General features: G+C 47.8%; 1 protein-coding gene across 2 annotated transcripts in view; it reads right to left on the reverse strand.

Annotated features, from left to right (window-relative positions):
• Positions 1-16,479: 16,479 nt before the first annotated feature.
• The window catches only part of Tfcp2l1 (transcription factor CP2 like 1), a 57,371-nt gene continuing 47,450 nt past the window's right edge, over positions 16,480-26,400 (reverse strand). Inside the window, exons 14-15 of one of the 2 annotated variants that reach the window (XM_050129377.1) lie at positions 26,239-26,290; positions 16,480-24,019 (exon numbers count right to left, since the gene is read on the reverse strand). In XM_050129377.1, coding sequence (XP_049985334.1) covers positions 23,973-24,019; positions 26,239-26,290 — 99 coding nt within the window. In that variant the 3' untranslated portion in view covers positions 16,480-23,972. Of the gene's footprint in view, positions 24,070-26,238; positions 26,291-26,400 lie in introns of both variants that reach the window. The other variant, XM_050129376.1, reaches the window with a different exon arrangement.

Below are 26,400 nucleotides of genomic sequence, written 5' to 3' on the forward strand. Positions count from 1 at the left end.
TGTCACAGCGATAAGAAAAAAAAAACCTTCCTGCCTTTTCTCCCGGCCACCACAGGGACAGGGAAGTGGGTGATCTTGAGCGAGTCCTGATTTGGCCCCTGATGCATGACCTTTGATGCCCTCCAGGACCTCAGGGCCTCTCTACCTGTAAGACAGGAAACCCGATATATCAAACCCCAAGCGTGCCATTGGTAACCTGCTCTCGTTACCTCTCTGTCCTTGAGGGACAGCTCTGTGTACAAGTCCCCCGAGCCCTCCCATTAGGTCACTCACCTCCCTCTGGAAGAACAGCAGGCAAGAGCAGGGGGTGGTTCTAGTCAGACACGAGGTGTGGGCTGTGCCTCTGAGCGCTGACACCCTTGTCTTTCTCACAGCACTGACTTCTTCCCCAAGGTCACACTGTCTCACAAGACCCCACCGGGAAGTTATCAGCTCTGGGCTGGAGTATAACTCGGTTGTAGAAGGCTTGCCTAGCATGAGGCTCTGAACTTGACCCAGTACCACATAAATGGAGTATACTGGTACACATCTGTATTCCTAGGACTTGGAAGGTGGGCACATCGGGATTTTAAAGTCATTCTCAGCTACATAGCAGATTCAAGGGCAGCCTGGGCTAAAGAGAAGGAATAGCAACAGCAGCAGCAGGAGCAGTCAGCTCTGCTTCTCTGAGAACAGTAGCTGTGGGGATGTCTCAGGCTTCTGTCTGCGACACAGCGAGTGTGCTCTTTAGGAAGCACTGGGCAAGATCGTACGATGTGTGCCCTGTCTGCTCTGACCATTGGATATCTGATCCATAATTCCTCCCTCTGTGACATAGAACTGAGCTCCTGGAGTCAATAAAATAGTAACTGTGGTATCTTCTGCACCTGGCCTTGCACCCTATAGGAGCACTTTACACCAAAATGACTACCATCTGAAGTCTGCATGGGTTACCAGGGCAATGGCAGCAAGTAGAGTCCCTAGAAGGTCCAACGCAAGGAAACCACACGTACCTAGAATCCCCCACAGCACCAGCCCTCATCTTTCCCCCTTCACAGGCTAAATGATGTATACCCTGGGTCTCAAGCCCAGATCTGGGGCCAAGATTCCGGCAAGCATTCAAGATCAACAAGCCTCAGGTTTCCCGCTCGAGGGCATGCTTGAGCAACATGTTCCCTCTTTTCAGAAAGGGGGAGAAGCCACAGAACCCAGCAACACGGCCCTGGTACTTCTCCAACACTCTGCCCCCTCCTGTCCTCTTCCTCAGTTTCCCCCTCTGTGGCATCTGCCAGTCCACATGGATGAGCAACAAGTCCTCAGCCTGGAGAAACCTGAACCCACACTCTGCAGAGCCAGATTCTAGCCCTGGCTGACACCAGGACCCACAGGACCACCAATGGGAACTGCCTTTCACCTCTGGCTGCTCCGAAGGTCAAAATGCTGGCACGAATGAGGCCTGGTGTCTGTGGTCAGGCTGTTACGCCCTCTGGCTGAAGCTGCAGGTCACCTGACACAACCCCCTGAGAGCTGTTGACCCGTGTGGATTCCTGACTCAGTTACAATCCCTTGTCAGGTTCCACAAGCATCTCCCCAGAGAGGTCTCTCTCTATCCATCCCCTCCCCGCCCCCCCCCCCCCCCCCCCCCCCCCCCCCCCCCCCCCCCCGCCTTCCAGCACCTACAAGCCTCAGGTCTCTGTGGGACTTCAGAGTCAGGACCACATTTCTCCTGCCTCCTACCCCTCCTTACTGGAATGCTGAGAGCTGAGCTCGCCAACCGCTGAGAGTCTTGGTACGGTACTTGCAAACTAAAGCCCACCCCAAACCAGCCCTGTGGTCAGAGTCCTTCCAAGGCCATCAGTGGCAAAAAACGGCGTGATCTCTGGCCCGCCCTACAGCCCTTCCTTGCCTGCCACCTTCCTCTTGTTCTGGTTTGAATGTGTAATGTCCCCAATAATCTTGAATGTTAGAACACTTGGTGCCCAGATGGTGGCCCTGAATGGGAAGGTTCTTGATCACGCTGGTGAAAAGGGGGTGAGCCTTGAGATCTGATAGCCAGGCTCCACTTCCTGTTCCCTCTGGTTCCCGACTGTGAATGCAATGTGACCAGCCAGACTCTTGCTGCCATGCCCTCCCCGTGTCATGGACTGTATCTCCTCTACTGTGAGCCAAGCACACCCTTCCTGCCTTAAACTGCTTCTTGCCAAGTATTTTGTCACAATATAATGAGAAAATGAATATTTGACAATACATAATATATATTAATACAATATAATGTAATGGTATAGTATATAATATATAATGAGAAAATGAATATTTGAGAATACATAATATATAATAATACAATATAATGTAATGGTATAGTATAATTTAATATAATACAAATAAGAATAATAACCAATGCCCAGAGGTTGTGCCACACCATGTCACCATGAGTTGTGGTGCACTGTGCTCCTGTCCACAAAGATGCTCACATCTTCTCTGCCAAATGGTCACCTATTTCTCTTGCAAGCCTCAGACTTCACCTTTAGGGAAATGTGGTTTTTTTTTTCTCCCCACACAGGGACCAAATATCTGACAACTTAAGGAAATAGAACATGACCATAATCCATAAGGCCTTGCATCCTCCCACAAGGCTCCACCTCACAAAGGTCCCACATAGCCCTACCAGCCAGGATCCAGTGTCTAAACATAGAAGTCTCTGGGAGGCATTTTGTATTTAAATTATACTAGGAACCTTCCTAGATTAAAAAAAAAATCCCCAGGCCAAGTGGGGTGTCTCCTGCAGGTCCCTTGGAACTCTAGGGTTTACTGTCTTATTGGGCCCATCATCTGCTCGTGTTCTCATCCCACCTACAGGCGGGGCTCTCTGATGATAGGCCACAGGTCTCCCTCAGTCCCTGGGGGCTCAGCAAAGTCTCAGAACACTGTAGAGCTAAAACAAATGAGCTGCTTCTGGGTGGGTGGACACTGAGAGAATAGACTCATAAACAGAGAATACGCGAAAGTGGAGAAAGCTCCTGAATTTGCATTAGTTGTTCATAGTCAATAAAAACTTTAAATAATAAGATGAAATTGAATTGCAAGGCCCCCGAGAGGAAGGGAGTTTGCCCCAGAGACACTGGCCTTACTCATGTAGTCAGCATTTTTTGCAGAGCCCTCTCGGAGCCCAAAGGAGGAAGAACACCCAGCAAAGGAGAGACCATGGCATTGTCTGCAAGAAGCCAGCACCACCTCCCAGGTAGACCAGCCGGTGTATAGTAAATTCTGAGATGCAGCAGGGCTCCCCCTGACCAGTTGACTGGTGCAATAAAAAGGCCCCTGAGCTGCTCTGTGCTGGGCACTCAGGCCCTTTAGGACTTGAAATCCTCCTTAACTCAATGCTCTCGTCCCATAAGATGTATGGACATGACCCAAGCTCCAAGCTGCACCTGCAGCCCTGACCTCTGACCTTGACTAGTTGAACCTTTGGGCATGAGTATGCATGTGTGCAGGTTCCTTGAATGCGCAGTTGCATGTACACATGTGTGTGTCTTGGGTTTGGCTGCCCAGATGCCATCTATCTCTCCCTTGAGAGAAGGTCTCTCTCTAGCCTGAGGTTCACTGAGTAGGCTGGCCAGTCATGGAGATCTGGGGGTTCTCCTGTGTCCAGCTCCCTAGCACTGTGATTACAGTACATCCACCACACCCAGCTATTTTACATGGGTCCCAGAGATAGAACTCAGTTCCCGGACCCTGTAAGGCAAACATTTCACTGATGGAGGAATCTCCCCAGCGCTGAATCCAACTATAACCTTAGTCTGCAGCTACCCCTAAGCTGTTCCAATCTGTATGAAGTCCCAGTCTGGGGTCAAATCTGAACTCAGACCCTATACTTTGCCCTTACAGGGGTTCAAGAAATGACAGCAAGAAGCCCACATAACTGAAATCATGGAGAGCAGACATTAGCAAAGGCAGAAGAATTTTAAAGAGCAGCTCCCAGGGCTGGAAAGATGATAGATAGATAGATAGATAGATAGATAGATAGATAGATAGATAGATAGATAGATATAGATATAGATAGATTCAGCCTTACACACAGGAGGACCTGTCTAACACCAGAACCCTTGGATGTAGAAACAGACAGATCCCTGAGCTTACTGCCAACTGCTCTAACCTAATGGGTGAGTTTGTTCTCTGGCCTCCACATACATACACACACAGACTTTTTTTTTTTTAAGACATCTGTTTCCTATCATTAGCTTGGTGCACACTAACTCTACAGTGCTTGTGGTTCCTGCCCAGAACTGCTGAAGTGTGCTTCCCTAACCCAAGCCCCAGACTCCCTTCCCCTTTATTCTGGGTCAGTCTAGTCTCTCATGCCTTGATTCCACCAATGGGAGCCAGGAACTACATGTTAAAGAAAGTACCATCTGGCAACAGCATGACAGAGTCCAGGAATGGGACTCTGCTTCAGACATCTGGAACTCTGGGGAGAATGAGCCAGCACTACCCTGATGCCCAAAGGCTTGTGGGTGCACTGCTCCCACCTGGCCCTACTCTCCAAGGCTACAGGAATGCTCTGATGCCATCCAGCAGGACTTAGGTTAGCAGGATCTGTGGGCTTCTGGTGATGTGGGATTCCCCTCTGTATGCTGTGAATACCGTTGGTTAATAAAGAAACTGGCTTGGCCTGATAGGGTAGAAGAGAGAGCTAGGCAGGGAAAACTAAACTGAATGCTGGGAGAAAGAAAGGTGGAGCCAGAGAGAAGCCATGTAGTCCTGCTGGAGACAGATGCTGGAACATTACCCGGTAAGACACTGTTATGTGGCAATACACAAATTGGTGTCCATGTGGCCAACTAAAATCCATGTAAAACCTGAGAAAGCTTAAAAAAGAATTCTAGACATAAAAGAACAGAGTTAATTATGGCTTTTGGTAGGCACAAATTTTTTTTCTAGATGGGCTCGTGGCAAGCAGGGGTGCCACAGCTACTTTAAGAGAGATACAGTAAAAACTGTGTGATTTCTTTTTTTTTTTTTTTTTAAGTGGCAGCTTCCTGGTTCGCCAGCACAAACAGCTCTGGGTCTTTTGGGAGGTCCAGCTAAGGAGCATTTAAATGGGATTTTGTGAGCAGAGTGCTACAACTTGCTTAACGGCAACATAGACCCACTGTGTGCCTAAAAATGGGGCAATGTACATGGCTCTTGGAAGCAGCAAACAGCTCCGCTCCTCCATGATGGACTGGGTGGGGCAAAGCAGGCAGTGCTGTATTTCCCCTAGCAATGGCACTGCTTAAGTTCATGAGAAGGGCTTAGCATTATAAGAAGTGCTTCTGGTCATATAATTACAGATATGCAATAAAGACAAAACCCGAATAAAAAGACCTCTAAGTGAGTCACAGTGTTGAATAAATGTAGTAGGCTTGGAAGAGAAAAGAAAAAGAATATAGAGAGTTAGAAAAGAAGTAAATGGTTTAAAAAAATAAAACAAAGTCTTTAAAGAGACAGAGTAGAGTCATATATTAAAGGAGTAAAGATGATAAAATAAATATTAAAAAGTTATAGAGTAAAAACAAGCCACATAAAGATGAAATATGAACAGAGAATCTGGATTATATATATTATTGTGTTTTCTTTGAATTTTTTGAAGGAGCAAAGTAACCAACATATATACTTTAAAGGTATCTTGACTTCAGAATTTGAGTGTAAGGCTTTGAAAAAGAGGTTCTTCTTTCGTTTCCACGAAAGATGAGAACCTGTGAATTAATTCCAGACTAATGTGGTTGATACACCAAGACCCCCTAAGAGATCACTGTGAACACCCCCAAAAACGACTTCACCAGACAAAAATCAGGAAGCAGTATGGAGAGAACTACACCCATATTCCCAAATATTGTTTTAAAATGTTTGTTTATATTTAAAGGAGGATATGCTAAAGAGATTTGCATTGGTACGGATCTTGCTTTATTGATACAAATTTAAGGTCAATTTCTGCTCTTGATTAAGGTATTGTGACTGTATAGCTCATTTAAAAATGTAATGTATATTTTAAAAATATAGGTAAATAGAGACTCATCTATAATAGTCAAACTTGTAGTCATGTTAGTTAGGTTTTCTAGATATATAGAAATATATTTCAGTTAGATAGATCATCTTCAAATATTTCGGAGATCTTCAAAATATGGCATTTAGGTAATATATCCTTCTGGAGTCTTTGATGGTGTTAAAGAATAGGTAGAAAGTAGATATAGTTTTTGTTAATTTGGTAAAAGATAAAGTAAATATAAATATTATAACTATACTTCTTTCTTGATACCTGTCTTGGTAGATATAATATTACTAAGTTAAAGTTAAAACCTTTTTATTTAAACAGAAAAGTGGAGGTGATGTGGGATTCTCCTCTGTATGAGTGAATACCATAGCAATGAAGAAACTGGCTTGTCCTGATAGGGTAGAACAGAGCTAGGTGGGGAAAACTAAACTGAATGCTGGGAGAAAGAAGGGCAGAGTCAGAGAGAAGCCATGTAGCCCTGCTGGAGACAGATGCTGCAACTTAACCTAGTAAGTAAGCCACTGCCATGTGGTGATACACATATTAGTGGAGATGGGTTAAATTAATATATAAGAGTTAGCCAACGCTGGGCGGTGGTGGCGCACACCTTTAATCCCAGCACTCGGGAGGCAGAGGCAGGCAGATCTCTGTGAGTTTGAGGCCAGCCTGGTCTACAAGAGCTAGTTCCAAGACAGGAACCAAAAGCTACAGAGAAACCCTGTCTCAAAAAATCCGAAAAAAAAAAAAAAAGAGTTAGCCAATAAGAAGCTAGAGCTAATGGGTCAAGCAGTGATTTAAATAATAAAGTTTCTGTGTGATTATTTTGGGAGTCTGGGCAGCTAGGAAATGAACAAGGAGCCTTATTACAACATCCTGGGGTTCAGATGGCTGGGTAGGAAACTAACTCAGAAGATTGAAGAACACTCTAGGGCTGATGTGCAGGGCAGGGAGAGTAAAGGGAACAGAGGAGTGGCTGCTGAGTGGCATCTCCTAGGGTGGGGCAGAGAGTTGGAGATGACCCTGCAGAGCTGTCTCAGGCAGGAGCCAGAAGCCACATCTTTAAACCTCCACTTAGTCATCATTCAAGGTCCAAACATACAAGCATTCATCCTCTGGCAGGAAGGTGGCCGAGTCTCAGCTAAGGGGATCTTAGACAGTGCTTAGTCCCAGCAGTGGGGAACTAAGGTAGACAACACCACTCATTTCAGCATCCCCCAAAACCTTAACTACAAGAAGCAGCATGTCTAGAGGAGAAGCACCAACCTTGGAACCCAGTCTCAGCCATCCATGTCTACAGCCAAACTCTGGGCAGTCAAGGAGCCAGCTTCTTCAATCCTTGTGATGGCCAGGGCTGAGCCCATTTAACCTAATACAGCATCACTGCTGGACCAATACAGCCCCATTTCACAGAGGAGTTAGCCAAGGGCCCCGGAGGCTCAGTCAGTTGGCCTGAGGCATCAGGCTGGCTGCAGAACCCAGCCCAGGAGCACCTGCCTCTACCGAGCCCCAGCCTTCTCCTCCCTGTGCTAACCTGTGAAGATGCTGACAACCTCAAGACTCCAAGGCCGCAAAGGCTGTTTGTTTTTCAGAGACAATGTAGCTGGCACCAAGGCCTATGGTGGCGGCAGTAGGCCAGGGTCATGGTTTGGTCCCAGAACATCACCTTTGAACTGCAACTGGAGCAGCTAGGGGAGGCAGGCAGGGTTCAGGGGTAAGGCTGTGTCGTGCCCCCTCCCCGTCTCATCTGCTTGCTCCCATTCCCCGGGCAGTGCCTGGCCTGCACTGTGGCTTCAGCTGTGACCTCCTTCCTCAGCCCACAGGCATACTCTGGCTGCTGCTGCTCCACCTCTCTCCTCTGGAGCCTCAGGGGTGCAGGCATCTCCCAGCACTGCTGAGCTCACTTTGTCCCGCCCATCAACTCCAACCTTGCAGGAGACGTGGCGCTTCCCAAGGCTGTCATGCCCTAGGCATATGGTTTAGCTCAATGAAACTTTGGGTGACAGTTGTTACACCAGAGGCAGGGGTCCCTTCCAAGTGGTTTGATGCCTGGCGAGAATGTCTCAGCCGAGGAGCTGGCTCAGTGAATAAAGTGCTTATCTGGCAAGCATGTGGCCCTCTCTCTACTCAATCCCGAGAACCCACATTAAAAAAGAAAAGGATAAAAAAAAAAAAAAAAAGCTCACATGATGGTGCGCACTTAACTCCCATGCTGGGGAGGCAGAGGCAGTTCATTGAGCAGCCAAGTGAGTATCAAAAACAAAACAAAAACGTAAAAAAGGTAGAGTGGATAGCACCTGGGGAGCAATAGCAGGGGTATCCTGTGGTCTCCACACACAAATGCAAAGAAAGGCATTCACATGCACTTGCACACACACACACAAAGAGAGAGAGAGAGAGAGAGAGAGAGAGAGAGAGAGAGAGAGAGAGAGAGAGAGAGAGAATATCCAGGTAAGCCAGCCCCAGGCCACAGCTCAAATGACTCGTTTGCATGTGATGGGATCTGTGTCAAATAGGAAAGTAGACATCTTGCCCCCTGGGACACCTGGGGGCCAGCCTGACAGACACAGGCTTGTCTGAGGCTGCTCCAAACAAGCCCCCTGTCATCCCACCCTGAGTTCCCACCACACTGGGACTCAAAGGGGTCCTCGTCCAAGCTCACACAGCAGCCCGCCCAGGAGGATTTAAATGCAGTCCTGAGTAACCTGGATCCACCATTATCACTGTGAATAGGAACGGGAGAGAACGATGTGGCTTGAACAAAACGAGCCGTAGGTAGGTGATGTGACAGATGCAGGATGACGGCCCTGAGAGACTGGTGACTCACCTGGCGGTTACAAAACAGACCTGGCACCTGCCAGATGCCATCCCTGACTTGATTTTATGTTCTTTTCTGCCCTCCACTCCCTGTTCTCTGCTTGAGGACATTCTGTTCTCACTGGACCAAGTGACTCAATTCTCCACCTGGGGACCCAGGGTCCTTGTTGACTGCGATTGTCAGCTCAATTTGGAACCTGGCTTTGTGTAGGATCCTGGACACAGGGCCAAAAGATACTCGTGATCCCCACCTGGGAGTCCCTGTGGACACAGGGCCCAAGGACACTCGTGATCCCCACCTGGGAGTCCCTGTGGACACAGGGCCCAAGGACACTCGTGATCCCCACCTGTGAGTCCCTGTGGACACAGGGCCCAAGGACGCCCGTGATCCCCACCTGGGAGTCCCTGTGGACACAGAGGCACGTGAGCGTACCTACGCATATACACACAGGTGCACGCACACAGATGTAAGAAAATGGGACTGCAGAGACAGCTCAACAGTTAAGGATGTTTGATGGTGCCTGGCACCCAGAGGTGGACAGGGAAAAGAGAAAAATGACATTGAGCCACAGGCTAGGGGAGTCCCTTAGAGCCACACTTAAGGCCTACTCTCTTGAACCTTGAGACCGTGCCTTTTCTCTCGCCTGACTGAAAACAACCAGCCCCTGTGAGTTGGAACCAGTTTCTGGGAGAGCCCAGGGTCCCTCTGAGACTCGAGCCAGGCAGCCAGGGGAGGGACAGGGGTGGGGGATCAGTGTCAGCCAGAGTCGTGGCAAGTGTGAGACACGAGGGGAGGCCCAGCCTGGACATTCTGGGTGTGTGTTGGTGGCAGAGGCCTGCATGAACACAAATGCACGTGGCTCACCCAAGGGTGCACATCCGTGGAGCCCGGAGGAGCAGGACAAGTGTCCTCCTGTATCACTCTCTAGCTTGCTCCTGTGAGATAGTGTCTCTTGCCAGACCTAGAGCCAGGTCAGAAGCTGGAAATGCCCAGCTGTCCCCTTGACTCTGCCCTCCCCCCGCCCCAGCCCTTGAGTTACAGGCCTGTGTTCACAGTAGCACCTAGGCTTGTACACAGGCCCTCTAGGGACTGAACACGGTTTTTACACAATAAACAATCATACTGAGCCATCTCCCCAGCTTGGTCACTCCTGTCTTTAGTGAGCATCTTCTCATCTGGGCTCTGGTCCAGGTAGCTGCACATAGCAGGGTAAGAAAGAAGGCCCACATCCCATGGGCTGGCATCCTAACCCCAATCCATGGGGACAATGACAGACACCGCTCTCTATGTCACTGTGAAACAGACTCAGGGGATTGACAGAGCATGAGAGATGGCAGCAGGATTGCTTTGTCAAGGATGGAGAGCCCTTTATTGGTCTATGAGATTGCTGGAAGCCATTCACACTGTGAACAGAAGTTCTCAGAAAGAAAAGCCTCATGGGAAGTGGGGGCTGGGGAGATGACTCAGAGAGTAAAAGTATTTGGTGCACAAGCCTGAGGACCTGGGTCCAGATCCCAAGCACCCAGAAATGCCAGGCAGCACAGGTATACGCCCAGTGCTGGGGAGATGAAGTCGGGAGGCTCTCTGGGGCTCAGTGACTGACAAAGCTGAAATAGCTTGAGGTTCAGCGAGAGACCCTTTCTCAAAAAAAAAAAATGTGGAAAACAGAAGAGGAAGACACCATTGTCAGCCTCTGCTTGGCATCCACATGTGCACGCATGGGTGTGCACACCTGCACACACATATGTAGACACACATGAACACACATGCACATGCCACTGTGTGGCCCAGGTTAGCTTGCAAACTCATGATCCTCCTGCCTCAGAGCTGTGATTACAGTCTTAAGTCAGCACATCTGGGTTCCTGGGATTGTTTTTACTGAAGATGATGGATAGACAGACTTTTGGTAGGTGCAGGAGCTCCCGGGATCAGGTGACCAAGAAAGTCTCTAATCCAGGGATTCCTTATGGGGTCACGAAATCTAAGGGTGTGTCTGGACCTACCTGGACCAGGTTGAGGTCAGGAGTGAGGTGTGTTAAGGGTTCTGCTGAACCTGAACCTGTGAAGCAGAGAGAGGGTTACATCAAACGTGGGTGTGGACAACACACTCCTGCGCACACACACACACACACACACACACACACACACACACACACAGAAAGCAGGTGAATGAAATGTGATAGGACAATAAAGAGCTATCTCTGTGTGCACTCACGTGAGGGCCCAGCTTCAGAGCTCTCAGTACCCACAGGAAGGGACAATGGAAAAACTCCAACAACCTTGGCCTGGAGTGACTGCAGAGCTTGAGGCAGAGATGGGTGTGGCCCTGTGGGAGGTGCCTGGCAGCCCACTCACACCTCCACCAGGAAGGTGATGAGAGGTCAGAATTACCCTATGTCCCAGGAACTACAGTCCACTGGATACAGCCCGAGGGCTGGTCCTACAGCAGGAAGGCTCGATTCATTCATTGCGTGTCCCCTCCTCTTCTGCCAGGCTCCCCATTGTGAGATGGAATTCCCATGCAGAAAAGTACAAAACAGGGGCACAGCTCGGTTACTTAGCACAAAGCCACCCAGTCGTCACCCACCCCAGAAATAGACGCCTTTGTGTTTCTGCCACACTTCAGCCCCTCCAATGACTCCTCCCTCCCAGAGAAAGCCTCCCTTATGACTTCGGTGTAGTGCACCTTGCCCATGGCATCACCATGACTCCACAGATACCCACTTTGTGGGCCGTGGGACACCTGGCAATCTCCTCTGGTGTCGGCACACACACAGGGACACGCAATCCCACATATGCAACAACAATAACAATGATAATTCGGTAACTTCAAATACTTTTTTTTTTTAAAGCAGAATCTCACTATGTGGTCCTGGCAGGCTTGGAATTCTCTATGTAGACCAGGCTGGCCTCCAACTCAGATCTGCCTCTGCCTCCTGAGTGCTGGGATTTAAAGGTGTTGCCATGACCAGCAATAAGTACAGTTTTGGAAAATAAGACCCATGCTATTTCTGATGTGACAGAAGCATCTTTTGCTACAATAAGATGATTCATGGAGGCCTCCCAGACGGCCCATATTTTGATCACAAGGATGTCCAGTCACAATTTGGAACTGGCGATTTTCAGCCCCACCCCATCCTCTAGGAGAGGAGAGACCGTGACAATGTGGCGGTGCCAATATGAAGACCCCCGTATAAAGCGGGCTGGGCCTCGGTGGTAGAGCTTACCAAACAGTCAAGGTCCGGGATTCTACCCTTAGCACCTCCCCTCAAGTCCCTAAAGAGGGAGGCTCAGAGAATTCCCACGCTGGTGAGCTTGTCCATGTGCCAAAAGGTGACACTCCATCCTCCCAGGGTGGGAAGCTCTTGGACTTTACACTCAGCTGATACATTTCAGGGGCCTTTTCATGTGACAACCTGTGTCCTTTATCACATTAGTCTCATTATTTTAATATAGAACAAACAGAGGCAGGTGATGGCTCAGTGGCTAAAGGTGTCAACTGTCAAGTCTGATGGCTTGAGTTCAATCCCTGGGATGGTAAGATGGAGGGCTAGAGCTGATTCCTCCAACTTATCCTCTGACACACACAGACACACACATACACTCACAGACACACATATACAAACATGGACACACACACACAGATACACATATACGTGCATACATACACACAGACACACACATATACTCACAGGCACACACATACACACACAGACACACAGAGACACATATACATGCATACATACACACATACATACATACACACAGACACACAACACACACAGACACACATACACACAGACACAGACACACACATACATACACACACACTGTAACAAAGCAAAACTGTTTTAAATAAATAGAACGAACAAATCACTGGCTGGTGATCTTAGTTTATGAGGCAACAGAGAGGTATTGAACTTGAAGAGGGGACATGAGGCCTTCTCGCTTTCGCATTGTGGGTAATCTGGAGCCTCATTTGAGCCTGGCATCTGGAGTCCGGCAGCCCTTACCTTGTCTTCCCTCTCTGGCGCACTAACTCAGGTCTCACAACGAGTGGGAAAATTTCCAGGCTCTTGTGTCCCCGGACAAAGGACTCAACCAGAGACACATGATTAGACATAGAAACAGAATAGAGACAGGTTATTATGAAAAGGAAGGCAGGCTAATGAGCTGGGAGAAGGCAGACACTCCAAAGTGCTGGTCCAGGGGCCAGCAGCATGGCTCAGCAGATAAAGATGCTTGCTGTCAAGTTTGAAGACCTGAGTTTGATTCCCGGAAGGAGACAACTGCCACCGCAAGTTTTCCTCCAACTTTCTCATACATAAGGTAGCATGTGTGTGTGTACACCCACATAGCAAACAAACAAACAGACAAGTGCCCTTAAAGAAAGCGTGCTGGGCCAAGAGACCCAGGACCTTTCTGTGGTCACTTACATAGCACCCACAACTTCCTCCTTTGCTACTGCAGGCCTTTCTCCCACGTGCTTGCTGTATGAAGCCCAGCTGGGGAAGAGCTTCCTGTTTTCCTACTAACTGGCATCATGTTAATCTTGATGATGCTCTTCCAGGCTCTACTCTCCCGCCACATGAACTGAGAATTCGTAGGACACCCAGTTGGTGTCTAGAGGGTTGGAGCACTGGTCAGTGCCAGGAGGCAAGCATTGTGTATGGTATAGAGAAAAACAGGGTCCAGGCTGAGAATGTAGCTCGGCTGGTATGCCTAGCATGCACATGGCCCTGGGTCCGACCCCAGCATTACATAAACTGGGTTTAGTATGCATTCCTATAATCACAGCCCTCAGGAAGTGGAGGAGGAGGAACAGAAGTTCAAGATCACCCTTAACTGCAAATGAAGTTCAAGGCCAGCCCGGGCTACAAGGAGAATGTGGCTCAACCTACAGACCTATGGTGTGGGCACCTGAGCTCTTTGCCTCTTTTCAGTGGGTCTCAGTTGCCCCAGTAGCAGCAGGAGTCACAGAGATTAGACCAGCAGCTCTGAGCTGTTTTCCTAGTGAGGGGTTGGAAGGCTGTGTCTACATGCTACCAGCCTCCATAACACGCCTCTGCAGGTGCGCAGTCAGTCGGAATTCCCACCACAGGGCCACAGCTGTGCCACACAGGAGCCTGGCGCCCATCCTCCTCAGCCCTGCCTGACCGTGGGCCTCTTTGTGTCCAGCCCTGGCCACCCCGGACTGCCCTCCTGTTTTGTATATAAACATTGCCCTTCCTTGGGGCTTTGGAAACTGCACGCTCACTTTGTCTTTTCAATAGCAACACACTTTTTTCTTAAAGGTGACACTGGGTGTTTGAGTTTGCCACACAAGTAGGGGCCTTGGAAAATTCTGGAAGTAGGAGACAGTCTCCCTCTCTCAGCTCATGTCTCCAGCAGCTAGCTAGCTACTGTAGTGTCTGGTACTCCACATTGTGAGCTCAGGAGAACTACCGGTTGAAAAAGAGAATGAACGAATTATGAAATAGCCCCTAAAGAGCATCCTGTTCACAGTTCATCTTTTCTTCTCTTTCGTCTCCCCATCCCCTTTCTTCCAAGCTAAGGCTCTTCTGCTCCGATGGCCCCTCCTCCCCACTGCTTTTAATGAAGCAGAATTGTAACTTATTATTTTAACTTTGTTGTTGTTGTTGTTGTTAGAGCCAGGCTTTCACTATATAGCTTTGGCTGACCTGAAATTTGCTATATAGATAAGAATCTATCACAGAGATCTGTCTGCCTCTGTCTCTTAAGAGCCGGGATTAAAAGTGTGCACCCCCACACCTGGCTTACTATAGATTTTAAGCAAGAAGGCTGGCACAGAAGAGGGGTGCTCAGAAATAAAGGACACATCTCAGAGCATCGGTCTGGGCTCCCCAAGGAAGAGTTACCTTGGTTTTGTTGTCATTGCTTGAACAGGGTCTCAGGTAACCCAGGTTGGCCTTGAACTCTCTGTGTAGCTGAGATGAGCAGGAATGGCTGATCCTCTGGCCTTTATCTCAAGTTCTGGGATTACAGGCATGTATTATCGTGTCCAGTTCATGCAGTGCTGAGGATCAGGGCTTTGAACACGCTAGGCAAGCATTCTACCAACGGGACCACATGCCCAGCCTCAGCCTCCTTTTGCACAGAAGGGCTGACTATGGTGTCTAAATAGAGGTGCCATGGACCTCAGTACCAGACTCAGAATGCAGCCATGCAGAACCAGTGTACGCAGCGTTGGTATTGTTCTTGTTCTTCTTTTCTTCCTTCCCTTCCTCCTTCACCCTCTTATGTGTATATGAACATGCATACATGTTCATGTGTGCACGTGTGTGCACACACACTTGTAAAGGTCAGAAGTCAATCCTGGGGGTCCTATTCTATCAATTATTTGATTTTTTTTTGAGAAAGGGTATCTATGTAGCCCTTGCTGCCCTGGATTCCCTAGTTATGTAGATCAGCCTGGCTCAAACTCAGAGATGCTCCTGCCTCTGGCTTCCTATCTCAAGTGCTGGGGTGGTTAAAAGCATATGCCACCACATCCAGCTCCCCTAATTTATTGAAAGTCTCTCAGTGAACTTGAAGCTCACTGATTGAACTTGCCAGCACCCCAGGGATCTGCTGTGTCCACTTCCTCAATGCTGGGATTACAAGAGTGAGACACTACCTCTGACTTTTTTAAATGAGGTTCTCATATTAAAATGGCAAACTCTTTATTGCTGAGCTATGTCCCCAGTCCTAAAAATTAAGTTTTCTATAGAGTAACTGTAGTCATATTGGGAACTCCAGGTCAAACGTGTCAGAGTTAAGTATAATTTATCTACATGCATTGGTCTGAAGCAGAAATTTGCAGTCCTCATTTAAAATTCATAATTATAATGAAACAGGAGGCTTAATTTTTTTTTGGTTTTTCGAGGCAGGGTTTCTCTGTGGTTTTGGAGCCTGTCCTGGAACTAGCTCTTGTAGACCAGGCTGGTCTCGAACTCACAGAGATCTGCCTGCCTCTGCCTCCCAAGTGCTGGGATTAAAGGCGTGCGCCACCACCACCCGGCTTAAGATTTAAGGAGACCAGAGGACATATGTCATGGTGTACCAACCAGGCCTTCCCGAGCTAGCTCTGCAAGCTCCGCATCTCTCTGGGAGGGTAAGAGCCATGTGTGACAGCGACAAAGGGGCAGCAGGATGTCACAGGTCTTCCATGACCTGACACATTCAACTCTGGGTTTTTCTGGATTTGTACCCAAAAGAATTAAAAGCAGGAATGCCCACCCATATGCAGAGCAGTGCTATTCACTATACCCAAGAGTGGGGGTCACCAGTTTCCATTTAGAGTGAACAGACACATACATGGTCCAACCACACAATGGAGCATCAGTTTTAAAGATGGAGGCGATCCCAATACATCTATACAAGACACATACCGGATTTCACTGAAACGAAGCCCCTAGATTCAGGCCTGCAGTAGGTGGGAGCTACTAAGGGGTGGGGAGCTACTGTTTAACAGCTACTGACTTTCAGTTCTGCAAGAAGGAAAGAACACTGCATAGGGGAGGCACGACTGTACTCAATGCTACCGAGCTGTGTCTCCAGACACTCCACAACAGTGAATTCATTTGCTGCAGTTCAGTAAACAAAGCAACTTGAGACCCCAGCCGCAGGGGTTTAGTACAAATGGTTTTATTTGCATTCTGACCCAGCACAGAGACCACATACAGATTTCTCATTTACAAGTGCAAAATATGCTTTATTTCAGGTACAAAAACAACAATAGCATTATGACAACTTGGGTTTCCATGGCCACCTCCCCATGACCTGTCGCACACATTTGACGGATCTGGACCACTCCCCAAAATTCCCCACCACCGTTAGAAAATAATCACCCCATCTGGAGGAAGAAGGTATGCCTCAGGAGAGAATCACGTGAAGCATGGATAGAAAAGAAGACAGTAAATACCCAGCAGAAGATGGGTCAGTGCATGAGACAGCCCCCTTTGCTTGTTTTTAGTACTCCAGCCCCATAAAGCTCTCTCCAGCAGTACTACCAGCCCAAGGACAAAGCCTCCGGACACCTAACAGACAGGGCCTGGATGGGACCTGGACTGGATGCCAGACACTCACTCATCCTGGCTCAGGCCATTACAGGCTGTACATTCCAGATCAAACCCCAAGATCAGGGTGGGTTTGGGTCTTAGCTACTGATGCATAATGTGTTTATCTTGGGGATGGGACTTACATCTAAATACAAAACCCATTTGTGTTTCTGCATACGCTGTGCACACGGCCCAAGGGTAATTCTGTTTATAGTGGACCCATGTTTTAAATGTGACCTGCCCCATGAGTCCTAGCATCGGAATTCTAGAGCTGGGAAACAGGATGCTCAAACTGCTGTAGTGTAATGACCTGGGTCTGTCCTGACTTTTCAATGGTTTCCTTGGCTAGAAACCTGGGCAAACTCGATGAGGTTTGTCTAAGTAGAACACAGGAGAGGGAGGTTCTGAGTGCCTGTTGCCGGCAGAAAACAGAGAGCCGGTGGGCAGTGGTAGCACACCTGGAGGCAGAGACAGGTGGAAAAGCCAAGGGGAAAAAAAGTTGAAAGATAAAGATAAGCATCGCTGGAGGACACACACTGTCCTGTGAGAACAGACCCAGAAGAAATCTGGGTCCAAGGAAGGCAGGAAGCTGCCCCGGCACTCACAACCCTGCAGGAGGGACCAGCACACATGGGAGGCGTCTGCAGGCTCCAGGGATGCTACGCTAACAGGGCTTTAGTCAAGGCACCAGTTAAAATCTGCCTACCTGTTCCAGGACGGGCTCTAGTGAGCAGCTCAGACCATCGCCACCCCTTACAGCTTGTGAATACTGCACAAAAAGTCCTTTCTTCTATCCAACCCTGGCCAGGGAACCATGACAAAGGCTGAGCAGGGCTCCAGGTAGCCGGGGGCATTTGAGGAAGAGACCTCTGTACTCCCATGGAGGGATTGGGCAGAGTCCGTGGAAGCTAAGTGAAGTTCAGAACTTTCCAGAATGAGACACACAGAAGACAAGGAGCATTCTAGACTTCTCTGAATATACCATCTACTTCTAAGTTTATACAGAATGCATTTGTTATTTAAGAAAGTCCCTAACACCTGAGACTGTCTTTAAATAATCCAAAGGGGAGAGGCTAGGTGTGCAGGTCAGTAGCAGGGGGTTTACTTTGCAGGTTTGAGACTCTCTGGGTTCAATCTCAGGAGCTAGGAACTAGCTCAGTGGTAGAACACTTGCCTCAAGTGTGAGCCCCTGGGTTCTAGCTTGCTCCCTATCACTGCAAAACAAAACATAACAAATATAAAGAAGGAGGGTTTAGGGAGTAAATATTTTCAGTATTTAAAGCCCAAGAGGTAAAATTATGTTGGCACAAGAGAAAACAAAATTCTATTTTTTAAAATAGCCCAGACTGGCCTCAAACCAATTACAGTACTATATTCCAGTCCCAGCATCACCACGAGATAGGCATTACAGGTTTGCACCACTACACCCAGCTCTCCACAGATGTATGCTGCTGGGGATAGAACCCAGGCCTTAATCACAGTTGGAAAGTACTCTTGCCATGAGCCACACCCCAGTCCTGCATGATTTAACATAAGCAATTCAAACAACAGTAATTTAGTATAATTTTTGATGACAGGGCTATCATTTCCTAAACTAGGTTTGAAGACAATGTTCTCTATTATCCAATCGGTGACAGAAACAGACTGACTTGTGAACATGTAGAAAGCTGGGGGTGCTTCCTGGAAGGAAAGGAGCAGAGACCCCATCATTCTAGCCCTTAGGAAAAACAGCCTGATGGTGCAGGCCAGGGTGTGTTAGTGCTTTACCATGGGTTTACAGGAGTGCCTGGCTGGCGGGGACCGCAGCAGAATCTTCCATTAAGACTGGTAGGATTTGGGGAGCTTGTAAAGGGAACTGGCTTTGACAGGGAACCAGGATACTTCCCAAGATCTTACTGGTTCTCGGGCCTAGTGGCCCTGTCTTTAAGGGGTAAAGAGAAGGAAAGTGGAGGAGAAAAAGGGTAAGAACTTTCCATACTGGCCAAATAGACTAGCTTGGATGACAGCAGCACCCGTGTTCAGAGGTGCACATGTGAGTGTGCCCGCACGCGCACACACTCATGTAGCTGCAGTCGCAGTCGGTGGGGAAGGCCTGGGGCTTGGTGAGCAGCCACAGCACCAGTGCTACTGTGCACACCCAGGACAAGCCAAGGTCGCCTCACCTGCCTACGCCTGACTTTGATGAATGGGAAACAACGCTAAGGCCTTGACCCCACTCAGATTCACCTGCTGTTTCCACGTTCTGAGGTCTCCAAGTCAGTGCTTATTTCATTTGGGGGGCAGAGCTGGGGTTCAAGCCCAGGGAAAACACTCTACCAAGGGGATATGCTGTTCACCTTTTATAAAGGGAGACCGTCACTCATGATGCAGCCTGGGACCCTTGACTTTTGGTCCTGTCCCTCCAGTGTACCTAGAACAGTGCCCACATTCAATTCCTCATGCCCCCACCAACCTCAACTTTCCACTGACAGCAGCTAAAGAGGCTTTCTATTTCTTACACTAACATGTTAATGATTTTCAGAACTTCAGTCACTTGGGCCAGCCCCTGAAGCAACGCTGGACTTAGGAACTGGTGACAAGCGTGTGGGTTCCTGCTTTTTCCCGGTAAGGATCTCTCTAAGTTAATAGCTCTGCTCAAGGGGCTCCAGGCAGACTGGGTAAAAGGTCACTAGGACAACACCTGACTTTTCTCTAGACCCCCACAATGATTCATCTTGTCAACTTGGTGGGATTTGATATCACCATGGAAACAGACCTCTGGGTATGTCTGTGAGGGTTTTCATTTCTATCCTTTTAATTTACTAAGCGAGAGCAAGAAAAACTATGCAGTCAAGTTCTGTGTTTGGGGGAAATCAGAAGCCAGGCATCCAGAGCATGAAGAGGCAACCTCCCCATGGGAAAACCATCTTCTTGGTCATGGTAAGTGTGTGAGGCGCTTTCTGGATTAGCTAACTGAGGTGGGAGGACCCACCCTGAAGTTCCCTGGGCTAGGGCTCCTGCCGCCTGCCTTCCCTGCCAGGATGGGCTGCAGGCTCAGACTGTGAGCCAGAACAAGCCCTTCCTGCTTTACGCTGCTTTAAGTCAGACAACAACAGTGAGAAAAATAACTAACACAGAGCCCAGGACAAGACTTGGGACTTCCCACACCATCTGCCACTTTTGCTCTCCATTTAGGCCTGATCTGGAACTTAGAAAGAAAGGTGTCAACACCCCCGTTTCTCAGAGTTAAAATTTAGTCTCTGTTCACGTGGCACATGTAGAACTATCACCTGGGTACAGTGGCCACAGATACCTCGATGGGCTGAAAGTCAGAGGCCCAAAATCTAGTTCTGCTCCTTCCAGTGTTGGACCCTGAGCTAACTGTTCTAAGTGACTTAGTTGCCTCTTGATGAAAACGTGGAAACATGGAAATGACTGGCTGTGGCCTTAGGGAGGGTAGGTCGTGCACCAGGAAAGGTAGTAGAACAGAGGAGTGTCACCCAGCCCTGCGGACAAGGACAGAGAGAACACAGGGCAGTGAGGTGACTGTAAGAGCAGGAGCCCCAGGTGCAGACGAGAAGGAGGAAGGAAGAGAGCAGCAGAGACTACAGCATCCCAGAGAGACCCAGGAAGAGAGCAGCAGAGACTACACCATCCCAGAGAGATCCAGGAAACAGGCCTCCAGAAAAAGCACCAGGCAATGGGAAAGTCCAGGTCTTTCAGTAATTAGGGATAAAAAAGCAGATGCTCACAAGCAAAAGGATGGAACTGAACCCCTCCCCAACACACACACACACACACACACACACACACACACACGCCACATATATAAAACCAATTTAAAATGAAACAGAGAATAGAATATACTAACAACTAAAACTTCAAAAATTCTTAGAAGAAAACAGACACTGATTTTCCTGAGTTTCCATTAGGTCATGGTTTTTTAGCATCCACATCAAAAGCACAATAGACGTAGGTAACTCAGTCATCACAAACTAAAATAATAATAATAATTGTTTCTGAGTCAGGGTCTCACTATGTAGGCTGAGCTGGCCTTGGGCTTGGGAGCCTCTGAGTATTGGAGTGTTGGTGGATACCACCAAGTCCAACCAAGTTACAAGCTTGTACACCTCAAGGAACATCATTAAGACGGTGAAGACAACCTTCAGAATAGAACAAAACTGATAAAGGGCCTCACCTAGAATTTCCCAAAAATTTGGACAATTCAATGAAAACACAGCACAATTTAAAAATGGGCAAAGGACCTGAACAGACATTTCCTCAAAGACATAATGACCAATCCACATGTGAAGAGATTGGTTGAACGTCATTAGCCATCCGAGAAATACAAGACACCTGCAGGATATTGTATCAAAAAGATCAACTCAAGGAGAGTGACTTAGTTGGTTAGACTCAAGTTAGTGGCTTAGCAAGCACAAAGCCCTGGATCCCATCCAGTGCTGAATAAATTAGGTGCAGTTAGAAGGGTCACAAGTTCTATTACCCTCTTCTGCTTGGTGACTTAGAGGCCAGACTGAACTCTTACATGAAAGGGAGGGACGGAGAGGGAGAGCAAGCACAGCTTCCGTAGGGTGAGGAGGCAGAGAAACTTAACCCGTCCATTGCTGGTGGGAAGGTAAACAGGTACAGTTATATGGGAAACATGGGGCAGCTTCTCACAAAGAGGCAAAGTTATTGTAGGAACTAAGTACTTTTCCCAACATCTCAATAAAGCTGTTGGCCCCACCCACACACTCGCAAAAGGCAGAGAGCCCAGCCTCACTGTAAGAACAGTTCCTCTGCCTATAAAACTATGTTTGCCAAAACCTGGTGACCTTTGAGCCTAGACGTGTATCCCACAAGAGCTCTGGTGGTCAGAGGGCTCACCATGTTTTGGGGAACGTGGATTAGGAAGGAGTCCTCAGTCTACCACAGCTACCAGTCCTCAGACGTCCCATGGTTAAGAAAGGTGACTTACATGAGAGAAATGCAAATCAAAGATTCCATCTTACACCTGTAAAAACAGCCAAGATCAAAAACACTTATGCTGGAGAGGCTGTGGGGTGAAGGGAACACTCCTGCATTGCTGGTGGGAGTACAAGCTAGTACAGCCTCTTGGATGTCAGTTTGGCAATTTCTCAGAAAATTAGGAAACAACCTTCCTCAAGACCCAGTAATACCACTTTTGTGTATATACCCAAAGGATGCTCAATTGTGCCACAAGGGCATGTGCTCAACCTTGTTTGTCATAGCCAGAACCCAGAAACAACCTAAATGCCTCTTGACCGAAGAATGGATAAGGAAAATGTGGTACATTTATACAATGGAGTACTACACAGAAGAAAAGAATAATGACATTTTGAATTTTGCAGACAAATGGATGGAGCTATAAAACATCATATTGAGTGAGGTAACCAAGACCCAGAAAGACAATTATCACATGTACTCACTCATAGGTGGTTTTTAAACATAAAGCAAAGAAAACCAGCCTACAAACCACAATCCCAGAGAATTTAGACAACGAGGAAACTAAGAGAGACTTACATAGATCTAATCTACATGGGAAGTAGAAGACAAGATCTCCTGGGTAAACTGGGAGCATGGGGACCAAGAGAAAGGGTAGAAAGGGAAGGGAGAGGAAGGAAGAGAAGCAATGAAAAATGTAGAGCTCAATAAAAATCAGTATTTTTTAAAAGGTGACTTAAGCATAGCAACAAGACAGTACCCTAAATAGACACCTACAATTGGGAAAATTAAGACACTCTTAAGTTAGAACAATGCAGAGAAGACACCTCCCCTAGGAGATCTGACCCACCAAGGCTGTCTCAAGGGACTTCCATCAGGCAGTGGTGGCACAAGCCTTTAATCCCAACACTGGGAGGCAGAGGCAGGTGTTCAAGGCCAGCCTGATCTACAAGAGCTAGTTCCACTAGAACTGTTAAATAGAGAAACCCTGTCTTGAAAAACCTAAAAAAAAAAAAAAAGAAAAAGAAATTCCACAAATCCCTCCTGCTGCAGTACTGGGATAGTACCCAGTATTGCATACTTGCTAGGAGCCACGCTCCAAGCCAGAGTTCTAAACTGATGGTCAAGGTCACTGGATCCAATGCAATCCACATCTCTTCGGTATTCTACACTGTAGTACCCCAAGAAGAATCATTTTGTTCTCATCCCGCTTTGCTGGTGAGCAAGTTCTGTGCTATCTCCTCCTAAGCAGTTGCCGCCCTAATTAGCATCTGGGAGAGGTCACATGGGGCAAAAGGTGTGGTGTGAAATACATCATCGGCTCGTGTATTTGAACACGTGGTCCCAGCTGGGGGTGTTGTCTGAGGACGTATGACACTGGGGGTGGGCACTGAGGGCCTGTAACATTGTACTACTTCTTTTTCACATACAATTCTCTCTCCCCTCTGCATCCTTCGTGTATGGAATCTATGACTTTAACACTCTAAAATCCCAAACAAGCCCTGGCTGGTTTAGTTGCCTTTGCCAGGGTACCTTATTATAGCACAGAAAATGAACTGAACACAGTGCCCATGAGAGGTCACACAGGTGCACTGTGGAATCTACCATGTCAAGGCAGAAACGTGCACAGGCTGCTAGGTTTGACTGGAGCAAATCTTTAGAAACAAGGCAACCGAGAAAGAGTTGGAAGGCACAAAATAAATAGCCCCAGTCCTAGTAATTCATCCAAGAACAGGAGAGAGGTCACCACCAGGGTCACCTGGAAGGGACGTCGGCATTAGGGTAGGGGAGCTGTGCAAGGTGTCCCTGGTTGGCAGAGCTAGCCATGAAGCCAGTGGCCCAAGAAGGAGGTGCGGAACAGGGGAAGCATCAACTGAGGAGCCGCCACCTACAGTGTAAGAGATGTATGCCCCCACTGTCTGCCTGGGAAACAGAACGAGGGACTTTTGAAAGCCAAGAGAAGAAAGAAGGCAGCCACTGGCTTTCTGCATGGCAGACTTGGTGTCCACGGCTGTCGTTAGCTTTCCTGGTCTGGGCAGAGCCCCTCCTAGTCTGAGCTCCTTAGGTGAAACAGCAGCTGGCATTGGTGTGACTTCTACAGCCAGGGGTCCATGGGGTGGGGACAGGTGCAGGTGGCGGCTGCTCAGAGTCCACACTTCAGGATGATGTGGTAGCCGTCATTGCTCTCTGCTGCAAGAGAAACACTGGCGTGGGCATGTGTACAGTGGGATCTAGGTGTCCTGAAAGGCGTGAAAGCGTGTATTAACACAAAAACAAACCCACTTAAATAGCTACATAAGGAAGATTATATTTATAGAAGCGGGGATTTCAACCAGGCATTTGTTCTAAATAATTACTGTGTGTTCACATCTGTGAAGAAGTCAAAGGCCAATATCAGGTGTCACTCCTTAGCTCTATCTATCTTGTGTTTGGAGACAGGGTCTCTCGATGGTTTAGAGCTCACTCACCAGGTAAGCTGGGTTGCCTGGCCAGTGAGCCCCAGGGATCCAGGGATTGGTTACAAGCATGCACCTCTAATGTCCAGTTTTTTCTTTTCAATAAAATATCAAGTTTATTCAAATATATTGTTACACATAAAACCCAGAATTTCCAAATGTGTTTTTTGTACAATCTCAGCCTAATAGTAAAGATATAAAACAGTATATAATAACTTACCAGAAAACACTAAAAATTGTCAAGCCTTTAAGGTTATACTCGGCATATCCTTGTTTAGTTTGGAATGTACGTAAGTTTTGGTTAATAACACTGATGAGAACATTCTCCCACCTAATATGGCACGGCATTACTTTGGTTTGTTGATCATCTGGACAAAGAAGTTAGTAGCCCCTTGAAAAACGTCTTAGCTAACATTCTTTGCTAATATTTACATTTAAAAATAGCACTCAGTGTGACCCATGTGTCTGTTAAAAACTGAACACTGTACCCCCTTCACCTCCACTCCATCTTCCAAATGGCCTCTATATATAATAATAATGCTGGATAAAATCTGACCTGTTAAGTGGACCTAATGATTAAACTTTTTTGCATACAGCATCCTGCTGGCATGTATGCCTACATGTAAAAAGAGAGCACCAGATCTCCCATACATGGTCATGGAATCACACCATATGGTTGCTGGGAACTAAACACAGAACCTCTGAGAGAGCCATCTCTCCAGGCTAATAACTTCTTTTCTATTAAAATTGATTTAACTCTTTAAAAAAAATAATGTCCAGTTTTTAAAAAACAAACATGGATCTTGGAGACTGAACTCGGATCTTTGGGCTCGAATAGCAAGCACTCTTATCAACCGAGTGATCTTTGCAGGCACTCTGGTGTTTACAATGAGCCTTCTCACCATGACCCTAGGCCCAAGGAGGCACAGGCAAACTATGGCTTTCGACAGTGCTATGGCTCAGGGCCTGTAAGATCCACTGTCTGTGCATATTCAGGATAGGACTGATGTCGGGACGGGTTTAGTCTCCAGCCTATAGCCCTAGTGAATGATGGTGGGACCTTGAAGGGGTGGAGCCTAGTGGGAGAAAGTGACCTCAGAGAAGACATTGGGTTTTAGCTCTTCCTCCTTAAGCAGAGCAGTTCACCAACCTCACATCATCACAAGCTGCCTTGCCATTGGCCAAATGTGACATGGTCAACTGACCATGGGCTAAAACCTCCGAAACTGAGCCCAGACAAACCAGTCTTCATTGTTTGTTATCTCGGGCATTTCCACAGTATCAGACGGCTAACTGACATAGCCTAGATTCACAGAATGGGGCAGGGAGTGGTAGCAACATAGTCTGGATCCAGTCTCTTGTTCTTCATTTTCTTTAAGACTTGTTTCAGGCTTAATTATGCATGTGTATGTGTGTATGTGCAGAGGCCAGAGATAGGCTTTGGGTCCCATGAAGCTGGAGTAACAAGTGGGTGTGATCCACCAGACATGGGTGCAGGCAGCCAGACTTGGACTTCCCGCAACAGCAATGTGTGCTCTATCCACTGAGCCAGCCTTCGGTCCCCAGGCTACACACTCCTGGTATGTAGGCTCACTCCCAGCAGAGGATAGGCATCCTGACACTATCTCAAGATACCTGGCTCCGATGGACTCTCCAAGCCCCTGATTCACTCTGCTTGCCATTGGTGTCCTTGCTTGGGCTCCCAGAGACCGTCTATGAAAGCTCCAGCACCATGGCCACGGAGAACAAATACCCAGGCCTCCCTGGAGATTGCCTCTCATCCTGTCATGGCCAGGACTAAGTATGAGGAAGCTTGGGCTTTTCTTGTTCCCAGGGGCTGCTCCAAGTTCAGCATCTTGTGGAGGGACTCTGCCCAGGCAGATGCCACCTGCCACCCTATGACAACAGGGAACACAGACCACACTTCAATCAGGAAAGCAGGGAGGGGCTTACCTTTCAACGTGCTGAGCGTAAAGCAAGACTCATCTTGGAAATTCTGAACCATCTGAAAGGCAAAAGAGAGACACGTTCTTCTCAATGGTGTCTTCACAGTACTGCAGGCTGGTGGGGGGGGGGCTGCAGAGGCAGCCCAGTAGGTGCTGTGTGAGCCTGAGG

The sequence above is a fragment of the Alexandromys fortis genome, unplaced genomic scaffold, assembly GCF_014885135.2.
Source record: "Alexandromys fortis isolate MF-2015 unplaced genomic scaffold, M_Fortis_MF-2015_v1.1 scaffold_236, whole genome shotgun sequence".
NCBI lineage: Eukaryota > Metazoa > Chordata > Mammalia > Rodentia > Cricetidae > Alexandromys > Alexandromys fortis.